The sequence below is a fragment of the Rhipicephalus microplus genome, chromosome 10 (genome assembly GCF_043290135.1).
Source record: "Rhipicephalus microplus isolate Deutch F79 chromosome 10, USDA_Rmic, whole genome shotgun sequence".
In the NCBI taxonomy this organism is placed as follows: Eukaryota; Metazoa; Arthropoda; class Arachnida; order Ixodida; family Ixodidae; genus Rhipicephalus; species Rhipicephalus microplus.
The window spans coordinates 51,574,399-51,587,787 of NC_134709.1; the positions used below are offsets into that span (position 1 = coordinate 51,574,399).

Consider the following 13,389-nt stretch of genomic DNA (forward strand, 5'->3'; position numbering starts at 1 on the left):
CTGTAAACGTAAGTCCTCAAAAGCTGCAAATTTTGACAATGTGCGCAACGATCTACATTTGAAACAGTGGTTAACTACCGTGGAAGCAATAGCTTTCGCGGCACACCGATTCTGGCACTCTTGTTTGCAAACCCTCTCTATTCGTGGTGGCTCCAAAATACTGCCGCTGACAAATATGCGGGCACAAAAACACTCCATTCACACCAATGTCGGCAGTTCGTAATCTCTTATCGGCAATGTCCCGCTTTTGAGTGTAACGTTTTTTTACCACCTCAATGGTGTGGTCATTCCTTGAAAAGGCTTACCTCGCGTTGTTCCCTGAAATGTCTGGTCCTGGCATCCGGAAATTCTGGCTTGTGCTTGGCAGTCTGAAGAAGGCGCTGGTGTCATCCGTTGGGATCCAGAAATCGGTGGTTCCGCATTGTAACTGATCTACGTGCCCTAAAAACGGAAGTGTTGTTCAAGCACACTGTGACAACACCTTTGAGAAACAGAACTTCCTTTTCAAAAGCAAAAAAAAGGCTTGAAGCAGAGAGTTAGACTGTCTAGAACTTACGATTGTTTGCTTGCACTTGCGATCTGGAAGTTTGATCTGGAAGTTTGAGCCTTCTGAAGGTCTTCTTGGTATATTTTTTCTCACAAATATTAAAGAGATATGCAGCTCTTCCATTATTTTATTCTTTATCTTCCGAACCCAGCTAAAGATTTCAAAAGACCTTTTTTTTACGCATTTTGTCTCTTTCATGAAAACTTGGCTTCGTCACTCGTTGCTGTGACGCGTGTTATTATGAGTCCTGTGCAGCTACTCAAGAGTGCGGGCTTGAGTCCTGAACACTCCTTTTTAATTCATGAAAAACAACATGGTTTAATTTCGGGTCACTAAAATATGGGTCATTCACACTTATGCCTGATATATTATCACTCTCACTTATGCCTCATAGCGCCAGGACTATAGACCTGAACATCCCCACTGATTGATTTGTGGGGTTTAACGTCCCAAAACCACGATATGATTATGAGAGACGCCGTAGTGGAGGGCTCCGGAAATTTAGACCACCTGGGGTTCTTTAACGTGCACCCAAATCTGAGCACACGGGCCTACAACATTTCCGCCTCCATCGGAAATGCAGCCGCCGCAGCCGGGATTCGAACCCGCGCCCTGCGGGTCAGCAGCCGAGTACCTTAGCCACTAGACCACCGCGGCGGGGCCTGAACATCCCCACTGAATACCCAAAAGGCAGCGTGACCCCATATCTAGACATTCAAAAGCTCAAGATGTGTTTTTCAACATGCGCATTTCGTACGGCAAGATAGCCTAGTCCTGTGATTCTTCGCGCCAAGAAACCTAAATTTGGTCAAAATTCTTCGCTTACATACCGTAAGAAGGAGCTGCGGCGTCAGAAGCCTGGTGTTGGAAAGTGGGCATGGTAGCCTCGTAACTGCATTTACAAAGCAGGGAAAGGTATCAGGCCGCATGCATCCATCGGTAACAAAAACGTGACATGGCATCACAACATGCATCCAGGTATCATTCGTACGTTGTACCATTTTTATTACATGGCGTGAACGGCGATGAGTGGCTGCGTATACCTTCGACCACATGCGAGGGAAATGGCACGAAGTACTCCCACTGAGCCAGACACGAACATCATCTTGCGCTTTGTAGTACTGGCATCTGTAGCACGCAGGTCTAGCCCGACTGACAAGATTACACATCTTGCTTATCAAGTTATTTGTGGTAGAAACTACTCGCATGCCATATCGATCAGCTGTTTTCAGGAGCTGGGTCGGCAAGCTTCTATCGCTCGTACTTATAAAAGAAAAACGATTTCACCACTTTGGTTCAGTACTACCAAAGCTACGTGGTGTAAAAAAGCCATACGCTTGCACAGCGAAATGTAGTCCCACATATAAGTGACTTAACGTTAATAGGATTGGCTAGAATTGGCGTTTCTTTTAGGTATTGTACGCCACATCGATACATGATATGTTTGTTCTTCATCGCATTTATTTCTTATGCAGTTAATTTTTTTGTGTCGGTTACCGCCGATGACTGTTTACAAATCAACATGACAGCTCCCAGGCAGAAGTAACTGCCCGCTTCGATCCGGAGTTGCTCTTGCTACACGCCCACTGCGCTGACAGCAGTAAACAAATGGTGAGATCAGCCATCGATTTATTTCATCTCACTCTGGCACTATAGCAGCAGGTACGTTTTATTGATATTAGCGAAATATGTTGCTTGCTTAGCGGCACCTGCTAAGCCTAACGTGCCGAGGCAGTGTTCGAACTGCGTCGTCAGACCAAGAACGCTGCACCTCCAAATATCGCACATGCAACCTCGCACAGCATTCCATGCACGTCGGATACTCTTTCGGCGGAAACAAAAATAAGTGTCTCAATTGTCACTTCGCTGTGTCTCAAAAGCGCAATTTTTTCGCACACAGAGAGAGTGCAACGATTGCAGTGACCTCTGTGCGCCCGGTCCCAAAACCACCATATGGTTATGAGAGACGCCGTAATGGAGGGCCCCGGAAATGTTGACCACATGGGGTGCTTTAACGTGCACCCAAATCTGACCACACGGGCCTGCTGCAGTTTCGCCTCCATCGAAAATGCAGCCGCCGCAGCCGGGATTCGATCTCGCGACCTGCGGGGACTGTGAACAGTAGGCATTCGCACGTTCGAAGTCTCGTAAGAGGTAATTCACTTGACGCACCGATTACCATCAGGACTTGACGCACCGATCAAATCGTTTGTAAAACATCCCCAGAAGCATTTCAGGGTCCCTTCGGGTTACGCTGTCGCGAAGTATGAAGCATCAGTGACCTGGAAGCCGGGTTGTACCAGGGGGCGCCCCACTTAATTCACAAGTAAACTTGCACGTTGGCTTACCTTTGGTGGCCTTGGGCCGACGGCCAGCTTCCATGCCACCATCGTGGTGTTGCTTCCCCGGCCATGGTCGTACACGTCCCCTTGGGAACTGTGCAACTTCTTTTTGCAGCTATGAGATAACACTGTCGCGGATGAAGTTGAGCTGCGCATACCAGGGCGTGTCGTAGTGCTTCCCGACAACCACATGCCTAAAATTCGAAGCATGATTAAGAGATATGATACGACGCATGCGTGCCCTTCGCTTGGGCACATGCAACCCCTACGGCACAGTGCATTCTTCCCCCATCTTATTGCGTTTTATTACAATCCAGACAATCACGCCTTCGTCTCGCGTAATCGCACTTCAGGATATCTCGTAATGTGTCACATTGGTAGAACAGCATTCCGTGTAAGGTATCACGGAAGTTCATGAATCGTGCTTTGTGTATGTGTGTCGTGCTTGATCGCATAGAGTTATTTGTATTCAGCGTTATTGCGCAAGCCCATCAGCGACGGTTACGGCTAGCGTGACCTTTCAGGCTTTCTGTCTCTGTTCAAACATTATGCGGCATAATAGTAAGAGTCAATCTCCCGCTCAAGGAGCCCAAAGGAACGTGCGTGGTCATACCAGTGGGTCTAACGCTTCGCATAAAGAAACGACACAGAAGGAAACGACGCAACACCGGACGCAAAGTTGTGCGAAATTTGGTAGAAAAGAAATGTAAACTTGAAGTCTTGTTTCCTTTGTTAGGCAGAATATTTATCAGAACTAATAGACAAGAATGCCAAAGTAAGGATAGATGATGTTTTTAACAGTAGTTGTACTGTAAATGTGAAGAAATAAAAGCGGATGAAACGATGACTTCTTGCTGACAGGTACCAAACCTGCTACCTTCGAATAAAGCGTCCGACGCTCAGCCACTAAGCTATGGCGGCGGTCATACCTCCTTCTACTTTGTAGGGTATATATCTGTATTTAAACGGAGGAGCGTGATTCAACGCTTGCAGTAGCCACCCTTGTGAGAGGCGAACACTCTTTTACCACCCGTTGAAGTCACGCAGCACGTGATCTCATTACGAGGAGCCACTCGGGCCTTCAAGAACTCATGATTCAGTGTCAAATATAGCGGATGAGTAATCGTTGCGAACTCTACTGCTGAAACTTGGCGACATATTGATGTCCGTGAGTGGAGCAGGCGTTTTTTTTTTTTTATGAATGCATTCCTAGATCATATACGATCCAGCCTTTTAAGAATATAGTTTTTACCCAAAGCGTGACGACGGATATTAGTGCATGCGCCATCACTTCCAAGAAAAGCAATGAGGTGAATAAAGCATCTGGAAGTCTATTCGGACAGCTGTTTGTCTGAAGTAAAGAAGACCACAGGGTGCCCCTTTATTTAAAGGTTCTTGGAATGATCAGACAGACTTGCCCAGAGCTGCTATCTCCATATCAAAATATATATTTATTTCTTCGAATTGAAGTCTTTTTTTTTTCTCAGTAACACGGGTTCTCAAAAGGAGTATCAGTTGACACGCTGATTAGCACAATGACGTGGATGATAATGCTCAAACTTACTGTATCTTTTTTTATTTCACTACAGCCTTTGATTACGTTGCGTACTCACGTCTATCCTCGAAATTATCAGCTCTCTGTTTGGATTCCTTTACATTATCATGGCTTCATAACTTTCTTTCCGTCAGCAGTTCACATCAGTTAACACTTTTTCCTTCTCTCTCTGTGACGTAACATCAGGCGTACCTTAGGGTAGAGTCCTTGGCCCTTCACTGTTCCCAATGTACATAAACTATTCACCTACTGGCATATCTTCTAGCCTACGTCTTTTGTGCTGACGATTGTATCATTCACCAGTCAATTAAGACCACTGAAGATCATTTCACTCTTCAAAATGGTCTCACAATAATTTCAAAGTGATGCGAAAGGTGGCAAATTCGACATAACTCTAATAAATGCAAGATTATCGATTTGACCTGCAAGTGCATCAATAACTAATACCTAATAGATATCTAATCCCTAATAGATGGCACGGCAGTATCCCAGACATCGTCGTACAAGTAGTTAGGAATTCATTTCAATCCTAATATGTAATGGAACCTGCATATTAAGTTCATTACTGCCATGTCTTCCAGGTCACTTGGATACCTGCGCTGGAACTTGATGAACTTTTCAAGCAATCTAAGAAAACTCGCCTATTAAACTATCGCTCCTCCACAGTTAGAGTACAATTCATCATTGGGGTCTCCTCATTAAATCTATTTACCAAGCTTGAGTCAGTGAAAAACAAAAGCCGCTCGTTTCAATACTTACGCATTTGCTTTGTAGTAAATGAAACTACAGCCCTCATGCCAGCGTAACGCAAATCAAACATGACGCAGCGCATAGTATGTCTTTAATTGTACGTCGTTCCGTTGCTCCCTTTCATCTTTGTTCCATAAATATCGCTACAGCACCAGGTCATCGCCCGCCGCGGTGGTCTAGTGGCTAAGGTACTCGGCTGCTGACCCGCAGGTCGCGAGATCTAATCCCGGCTGCGGCAGCTGCATTTCCAATGGAGGCGGAAATGCTGTAGGCCCCTGAGCTCAGATTCCTCCACTGCGGCGTCTCTCATAATCATATGGTGGTTTTGAGTTTGAGTTTGAGTTATTGGGACGTTAAACCCCACATATCAATCAAGCAAGCACCAGGTCATCTCCCTTTCCATTACAAGCGCCCACACTTAGCACGCCACCTACGTTACCAATATCTTTTGCTTTTTTTCTCTTTACTTGCAATGTATATTTTTCTCTTTTTTTCTTGTATTTATTTATTTATTTATTTTACTCTCTTTACTTTCTTCTTGCCCCCTTTAATCAATGCCTTATTGGGTTCCGCAAGGTATAATGAATGAATAAATGATGCTGCTCCAAAAGCGCACATGCTGGTCCTAAAACCTGTTCAATGTTATTGGTTGTCATCATCATCATCATCAGCCTGGCTGCGTCCACTGCAGGACAAAGGCCTCTCCCATGTTCCGCCAGTTAACCCGGTCCTGTGCTTGCTGCTGCCAATTTATACCCGCAAACTTCTTAATTTTATCTGCCCACCTAACCTTCTGTCTCCCCCTAACCAGCTTTCCTTCTCTGGGAATCCAGTTAATTACTCTTAATGACCAGCGGTTATCCTGTCTACGTGCTACATGCCGGCCCATGTCCATTTCCTCTTCTTTATTTCAACTATGATATCGTTAACTCCCGTTTGTCCCCTAATCTACTCCACTCTCTTCTTGTCTCTCAAGGTTACACCTACCATTTTTCTTTCCATTGCTCGCTGCGTCGTCCTCAATTTAAGCTGAACCCTCTTTGTGAGTCTCCAGGTTTCTGCTCCGTAGCTAAGTACCGGCAAGATACAGCTGTTATATACCTTCCTCTTAAGGGATAATGGATATCTACCTGTAATAATTTGAGAGTGCTTGCCGAATGTGCTCCACCCCATTCTTATTCTTCTAGTTACTTCATTCTCGTGGTTAGGCTCTGCGGTTATTACCTGCCCTAAGTAGACGTACTCTTTTACAACTTCAAGTGCACTATTACCTATCTCGAAGCGCTGTTCCTTTCCGAGGTTGTTGTACATTACTTTCGTTTTCTGCAGATTAATTTTAAGGCCCACCTTTTTGCTCTCCCTGTGTAACTCCGTAATCATAAGTTGCAATTCGTCCCCTGAGTTACTCAGCAATGCAATGTCATCGGCGAAGCGCAGGTTACTAAGGTATTCTCCATTAACTCTTATCCCTAACTGTTCCCATTCTAGGCTTCTGAAAACCTCCTGTAAGCACGCGGTAAATAGCATTGGGGAGATTGTGTCCCCCTGCCTTACACCCTTCTTGATTGGTATTCTGTTGCTTTCTTTATGAAGCACTATGGTAGCAGTTGATCCCCTGTAGATTTCTTCCAGAATGTTTATATATACTTCATCTACGCCCTGATTCCGCAGTGTCTGCATGACGGCTGATATTTCTACTGAATCAAACGCCTTCTCGTAATCTATGAAGGCTATGTATAGTGGTTGGTTATACTCTGAGCATTTCTCTATTACCTGATTGATAGTATGAATGTGGTCAATTGTTGAGTAGCCTGTTCGAAATCCTGCTTGTTCCTTTGGTTGATTGAATTCTAATGTTTTCTTTACTCTGTTAGCAATTACCTTTGTAAATAGCTTGTACACTACAGAGAGCAAGCTGATCGGCCTGTAATTCTTCAAGTCGTTGTCATCTCCTTTCTTATGTATTAAGATGAGGTTAGCGTTCTTCCAAGACTCTGGTACCCTTCCCGTCAGGAGACACCTCGTAAACAGGGTGGCTAGTTTTTCTAACACAATCTGTCCTCCATCTTTCAGCATATCTGATGTTACCTGATCCTCACCAGCAGCTTTGCCTCTTTGCTTGCTCTCCAAAGCTTTTCTGACTTCTTCTATCATTACTGGTGGGGTTTCGTCTGGGTTACTGCTAGTTCTTATAGTATTAAAGTCGTGGTTGTCCCGGCTACTGTACAGATCTCTGTAAAACTCCTCCGCTATTTTAACTATCCTATCCATATTGGTAGTTATTTTGCCTTCTTTGTCCTTTAGTGCATACATCCTACTTTTGCCTATCCTAAGTTTCCTCTTCACTGCTTTGAAGCTTCCTCCGTTTTTCAGAGCGTGTTCAATTCTCTCCATGTTATACCTTCTTACATCGCATACTTTACGTCTATTAATCAACTTCGAAAGCTCTGCCAGTTCTGTTTCGTCTGTTGTACTTGACACTTTTATGGTTTCACGCTTCTTAATTAGGTTCTTTGTTTCCTGGGAAAGCTTGCCAGTGTCCTGTCTAACTACCCTGCCTCCAACTTCCACTGCACACTCCGTATTGATACTCGTCAGATTATCATTCATTGTATCTACGCTAAGGTTGGTTTCCTCACTAAGAGCCGAGTACCTGTTCTGCAGTGACACTCTGAATTCCTGTACTTTCCCTCTCAGTGCTAGCTCATTGATTGGCTTCTTGCGTATCAGTTTCTCTCGTTTCTTTTTCTAGTCCGGCGAATTCGAGACCGTACCATTTTATGGTCACTGCATCGTACCTTGCCAACCACTTCCACATCCTGCACTATTCCTGGGTGTGCGTTTATTATAAAGTCTATTTCGTTCTTATTTTCGCCATTAAGGCTCCTCCATGTCCACTTGCGGTTTTCTCGTTTTCGGTAGAAGGTATTCAATATCTGTAAATTATTGCGTTCTGCGAATTCCACTAGTAGCTCTCCTCTGGCGTTTCTAGTGCTGATGCCATAATCTCCTACTGCCTGGTCTCCAGCCTGCTTCTTCCCTACCTTTGCATTAAAGTCGCCCATCACTATAGTATACTGTGTTTTTACCTTACTCTTTGCCGATTCCACGTCTTCATAGAAGCTTTCAACTGAAGCGTCATCATGGCTGGATATAGGCGTGTAAGCCTGTACTACCTTCATCTTGTATCTTTTATTCAGTTTAATTAGAATACCTACCACCCTTTCATTAACGCTATAATATTCCTCTATGTTGCCAGCTATGTTTCTGTGAATTAGGAACCCCACTCCCAGTTCTCTTCTGTCTGCCAAGCCCCGATAGCAAAGAACGTGCCCATTCTGTAGCACCGTATAGGCCTCATCTGTCCTCCTAACCTCACTGAGCCCTATTATATCCCATTTAACACCCTCTAGCTCTTGATAGTACAGCTAGAATTCCTCACTAGATAAGGTTCTAGCGTTAAACGTTGCCAAGTTCAGGTTCCAATGGCGGCCTGTAGTCCAGAGATTCTTAGCACCCTCTGCTGCGTTGCAGATCTGACCGCCGCCGTAGTCAGTTGCTTCGCAGCTGCTGAGGACTGAGGGCCATGAGTTATTTGGCGTAACCATGTGGGAGGTAGTGGCCAGATACTGCACCAGGGTGGCCAATCCTTCTCTGGTGAGGGAGTGCGTTCCCGGCGGTGGTTACCGGTGAGGCCGCACCTCAGGCCTCTTATTGTAGTTCCATCAACACGCAATTTTTTTCCCCGGTTGGGAACTGTGCGGCACCGGGCACGTGGTCCGACTGTTGTTATTGGTTGTAGCGCTGGTCTATTTCGTGCGCCGATATCGCTATGTAGCCAATTCTGGCAGAAATTGTGGCAGCCAGTTTTGACCATCTATCGTAACCACGATATCTTGATCTATTTATTCAGTAGTACCTCCGGACCGAATATAATGTCGTGTCATTTGTCTCGGAGTCCACACGCGCGGCATGACAAAGCAAAGTCTCTTATTTGAATTGACATTTCCTTTAGTTTCAACAATACATTGAACATAGGGGAGTTGACAAATATTTCCCCTCCGGTTGGCAAAATATTTTCTAATCTGAGGTGAAGCTTACGACATGCCAACTTCAGTGCTTGGCAACCCGTAATTAGTTTTTGTGCGTGTATTCTCATAATAGAAAGAGTCGGTGACAACGAATCTTTTTGAGCTTCTATTTAGCACCATAATTGCATTTCAGCTGAGTTTTTTATTAGCAATCGACCTTTGCCCTTGGTGCAAGAGAGAGAGAGAGAGAGAGAGAGAGAGAGAGAGAGAGAGAAGAAATAAAGGAAAGGTAGGGAGGCTAACTTGACTATGCGTCCAGTTTGCAACCCTACACATGGGGAGGGGGGAGTAAACGAGAGAGAGAAGGATTGGCACATGTGACATCACACACACAATGCCGAGTTTCACAGGTGGTCCCTCAATGAAGTATCTCAGGAGGGCTCGTGTGGCTTTCTGTGCTGATGTGCTGCGCGACCAGGCTCCTAAGATCTTTGTTTCATTAATGGGCATTGGTGGACGAATGTTTCAATGGATAAAAGATTATATAACTGGCAGGGGTTTCTTTGTACAAACATATGAGGGTACAACTGCCCAACATTACACCTACTGCGGAGTACTTCAGGGAGGTGTTTTAAGCCCCACATTGTTCAATGTGGCCCTCATTGGTCTGGTGAAGGTTCTGCCAAAGTCGGTGTGCCTATCCATATACGCCGATGATATTTGCCTCTGGAGTGCTGCAGTTACTCGCCCTCAGGTGCGTGCACGAATACAGCGGGCAGCAACCCTCACAACAGCCTACCTTCAGAAACAAGGCCTAAATATATCAACTGTGAAGTGCGCGTTGATGGCGCTTACACGCAAACCAATGACGCCATACCCTGTTTACATCAATAGGCAAAGTGTCAAATATGCACGGACGCATCGTTTCCTGGGCATAATAATCGACAGAAGTCTTTCGTGGAGCCCACATTGTGCGTACTTGAAGAAGAGACTGCTATCTATTGTGCATATCATGAAATTCTTGTGCGGTAAAGCATGGGGAATTTCTGTGGCCTCCATGCTACAGCTGTACAGGGCCCTATTTCTGGGTCTATTGCGCTACAGCTTGCCGGTACTGACTAACACTTGCAAATCGAATACTCATTCATTGGAGAGTTTGCAGGGTCAGGCACTACGTATCTGCCTAGGACTGCCCCGATGGGCTTCCACTTATGCCACAATCATGCTTGCCAAAGACCATCCGGTCAGGACATATATAGTTGTGGATTGCCTCAGAGCGCACATTCGACATGCTAGCCGTGTCCCCGACCACCACTTGGCCCTTCTACCTTCCGGAAGACCACGTGCTACGTTTTCAGACGTCATAGCCAAGCACCTAAACAGCATTCCATCAGGATATACGCCAGCTGCGAGAACGGCATGCCCTTTGTGGTGCCTCGACCAGCCACAAGTACGTCTAGAAATTCCGGGAATCAAAAAGAAAAGCAGTCACCCCAGAGTAGCATTGAAGCAAGCAACACTGCTATTATTACATGAGTTGTACTTAGACCGAACGCAGATATACACTGATGGGTCCGTCTCATCCAGCAGCTCATCAGGTGCCACTGTAATTCCGGCTGCAGAAATGACAATCAAGTTTAAGTTGTCGCATATGACTACATCTACGGCATCAGAGCTTGCTGCTATAAGGGCTGCTTTACAATATCTCGTTCAAGAACGTCCAGGAAAATGGGTCATATTCTGTGATTCGAAGGCAGCGCTTCAGAGTTTGCAGTCTGCCATGCGTAGGAGGAGCCATGACCAACTGGTACAAGAATTAAGACATTGCCACCATGAAGCTCTAGCACGAGGGCATGATACTATATATCAATGGCTGCCTGGACATATCGGTATTACCGGAAATCAATTAGCCGATGATGCAGCCCGCTCAGCCCATGAAGACACCCGTGTAGTCCCGATTCCTCTATCAAGGAATGATGCAGCAAGACAACTTTACCTGCTGGCTCGAGATCTCACACGCACGTTCTGGTCGTCTACCAGCTTCCAAAGGTGTCAATTTTATGAACTGGATCCTTCGCTCAAGCTAAAGCTACCATCACAACTTTCCCGCTCCGATGCGACACTGTTATGCCGCCTTTGGTTGGGTGTTGCCTTCACAAAGGTGTACTCCTTTCGCATTGGTAGGGCAGACACTCCTACATGCGACTACTGCAGAGATGAAGAGACCATCGAACACGTCCTGTGCAGCTGCGCTTGCTACGACACACAGCGATGCCAGCTACGGATGGTTTTGAATCGACTTGCCCCCGGACCATTTTGTGTGCAGAAGATACTAGGACCTTGGGCATCTGCCTCAGTTGCGCAGAAAGCAACTAAAGCACTGCTACTTCACCTTAAGTCAACAAACCTGAGCGACCGCCTGTAAACTGTGTGTGCTCCCCGAGTGTGCTCGTGATTGTGTGTACCTTCTCATCTTTCTGCAACCTCTTTTCTCCCCTTTATCCCTTCCCCAGTGCAGGGTAGCAAACCAGATGTGCGTCTGGTTAACCTCCCTGCCTTTCCTTGTATTTTTATCTCTCTCTCTCTCTCTAAATGGCCGGTCATCGAGTCTATTCAAGGCACACTTGAGAGTCCGGCGATCTTCATTAAATTGGGCACAGTGGCACAAGAGATGTTCAATAGTCTCTATACAGTTGCAGTTTTCACATATGGATGAATCCGCCATGCCAATGCGATGGCTGAATGACTTTGTAAACGCTACCCCAGTCCACAGCCGGCACAGCATTGTAGCGTCACGTCAATAAATCTTGGATGGCAGTTGTTTCTGGAGTAATGACTTAAGATTCTTAGGGCGATTATTGGAGTTAAGTGGAGACTTCCAGTGCGCAAGCGTGGCATTATGCGCGATGAGACAAAGTTTGGTGCAAGGTCTGTGCCATGTGTTGCAATGTGAATAATTATCCGGATTTAGGTTGTCGTCTACGCCAAGGACTGTTTTTTTGGTAGCTATTATGTTTGATTTTTTATTTTTATTATTAAGGCATGCTCTCTTTACATAGAACAGGTGATGCCGTGAAAGATCTAGCAACTATTGCTACCTCACCAGTCTCACTCGAATCGTTTCGCATTGAAGACGCGGATTTGTTGAGGCGTGATGCTCTTCTGCCAGCAGCTATGGATTTGTTTTCTTCTGTTACGTTTTTGTGGACTATAGCCTTACATGAGAAATTCAAATAATGTGCCTGGTGCAGCAATAAAGTTTCATTGTCCAGGCATGCTTGCAAACAATCTAATAGCCCAGGATTGTTGGCGTTAGAAGCTTTCTGCGTCTTCCATGGTTTGACACAGCCTGTGTAATGGGTCCTGGTTTTATTTTCCTACCGAGGGCGTCATGCAGTGGCGTAATAATGTAACTTCACTATCGCATCACTGACGTTGCACAATATGTCTATCTCTACCGTCCTGATGACTTCAAATAGCGACGTCATGCCACTCTGAGGTGATGCGACATGTGGTATTCTGACTTGACAGACCCATTCATTATGTTACACTTGATGAATAGCGAGGAAAAAATGGCAAAGGCATACACACGACTGGACACAGCACTGGCTCTTTGGTTGGTTGGCGGTAACTTTACTGAATGGTACGCGTCTCTTTTTCTGGCAATAACTTTACTGGAGTGTGCTTGGCGACCAACTGAAGTTTCTTTTTTTATTATTATTCAAGACATACAGAAGGTTCACAGCAAGAATTTGGTAAGCTGATTACACACTTATGTGTGGATATTTCAACTCCGTGATCTCGCACAACACACAAATGCAATCATTTTCGGTTTCGAACGGCGAAAATTGGAAAGGTTCAACAAGTTCTTCTGTTTCACCGTACTGGATCAGTGGTAAGGGAGCTCGGCTGCTGAATCGAAGGTCAGCGGTTCCATACCGGCCGTGGCGGTAGCAGTTCAATATTTAGGCGCAAAGTCAGGGTATATTAAAGGCCACATGATGGTGGAATTTTTTGGAGGCCTTCACAACGGCATCTCTCATAATCACGTCCTGGTTTTAGGGCATAATACCTCAGATATCATTATTAAAATTCTTCTGCGCCGAAACACTCAGTGCCGTTGGTAATCGCGCTTTCTGTCGTGATTTTCATACGCCAGGCAAT

The 13,389-nt window shown here is 45.4% G+C and overlaps 1 protein-coding gene across 1 annotated transcript in view; it reads right to left on the reverse strand.

The window, feature by feature from the left end:
* The window catches only part of LOC142774242 (uncharacterized), a 49,470-nt gene extending 46,408 nt beyond the window's left edge, over positions 1–3,062 (reverse strand). The window contains exons 1-3 of the mRNA XM_075874631.1: positions 2,896–3,062; positions 1,378–1,439; positions 306–441 (exon numbers count right to left, since the gene is read on the reverse strand). Coding sequence (XP_075730746.1) covers positions 306–441; positions 1,378–1,439; positions 2,896–2,960 — 263 coding nt within the window. The 5' untranslated portion in view covers positions 2,961–3,062. The remainder of the gene's footprint in view (positions 1–305; positions 442–1,377; positions 1,440–2,895) is intronic.
* Positions 3,063–13,389: the final 10,327 nt, after the last annotated feature.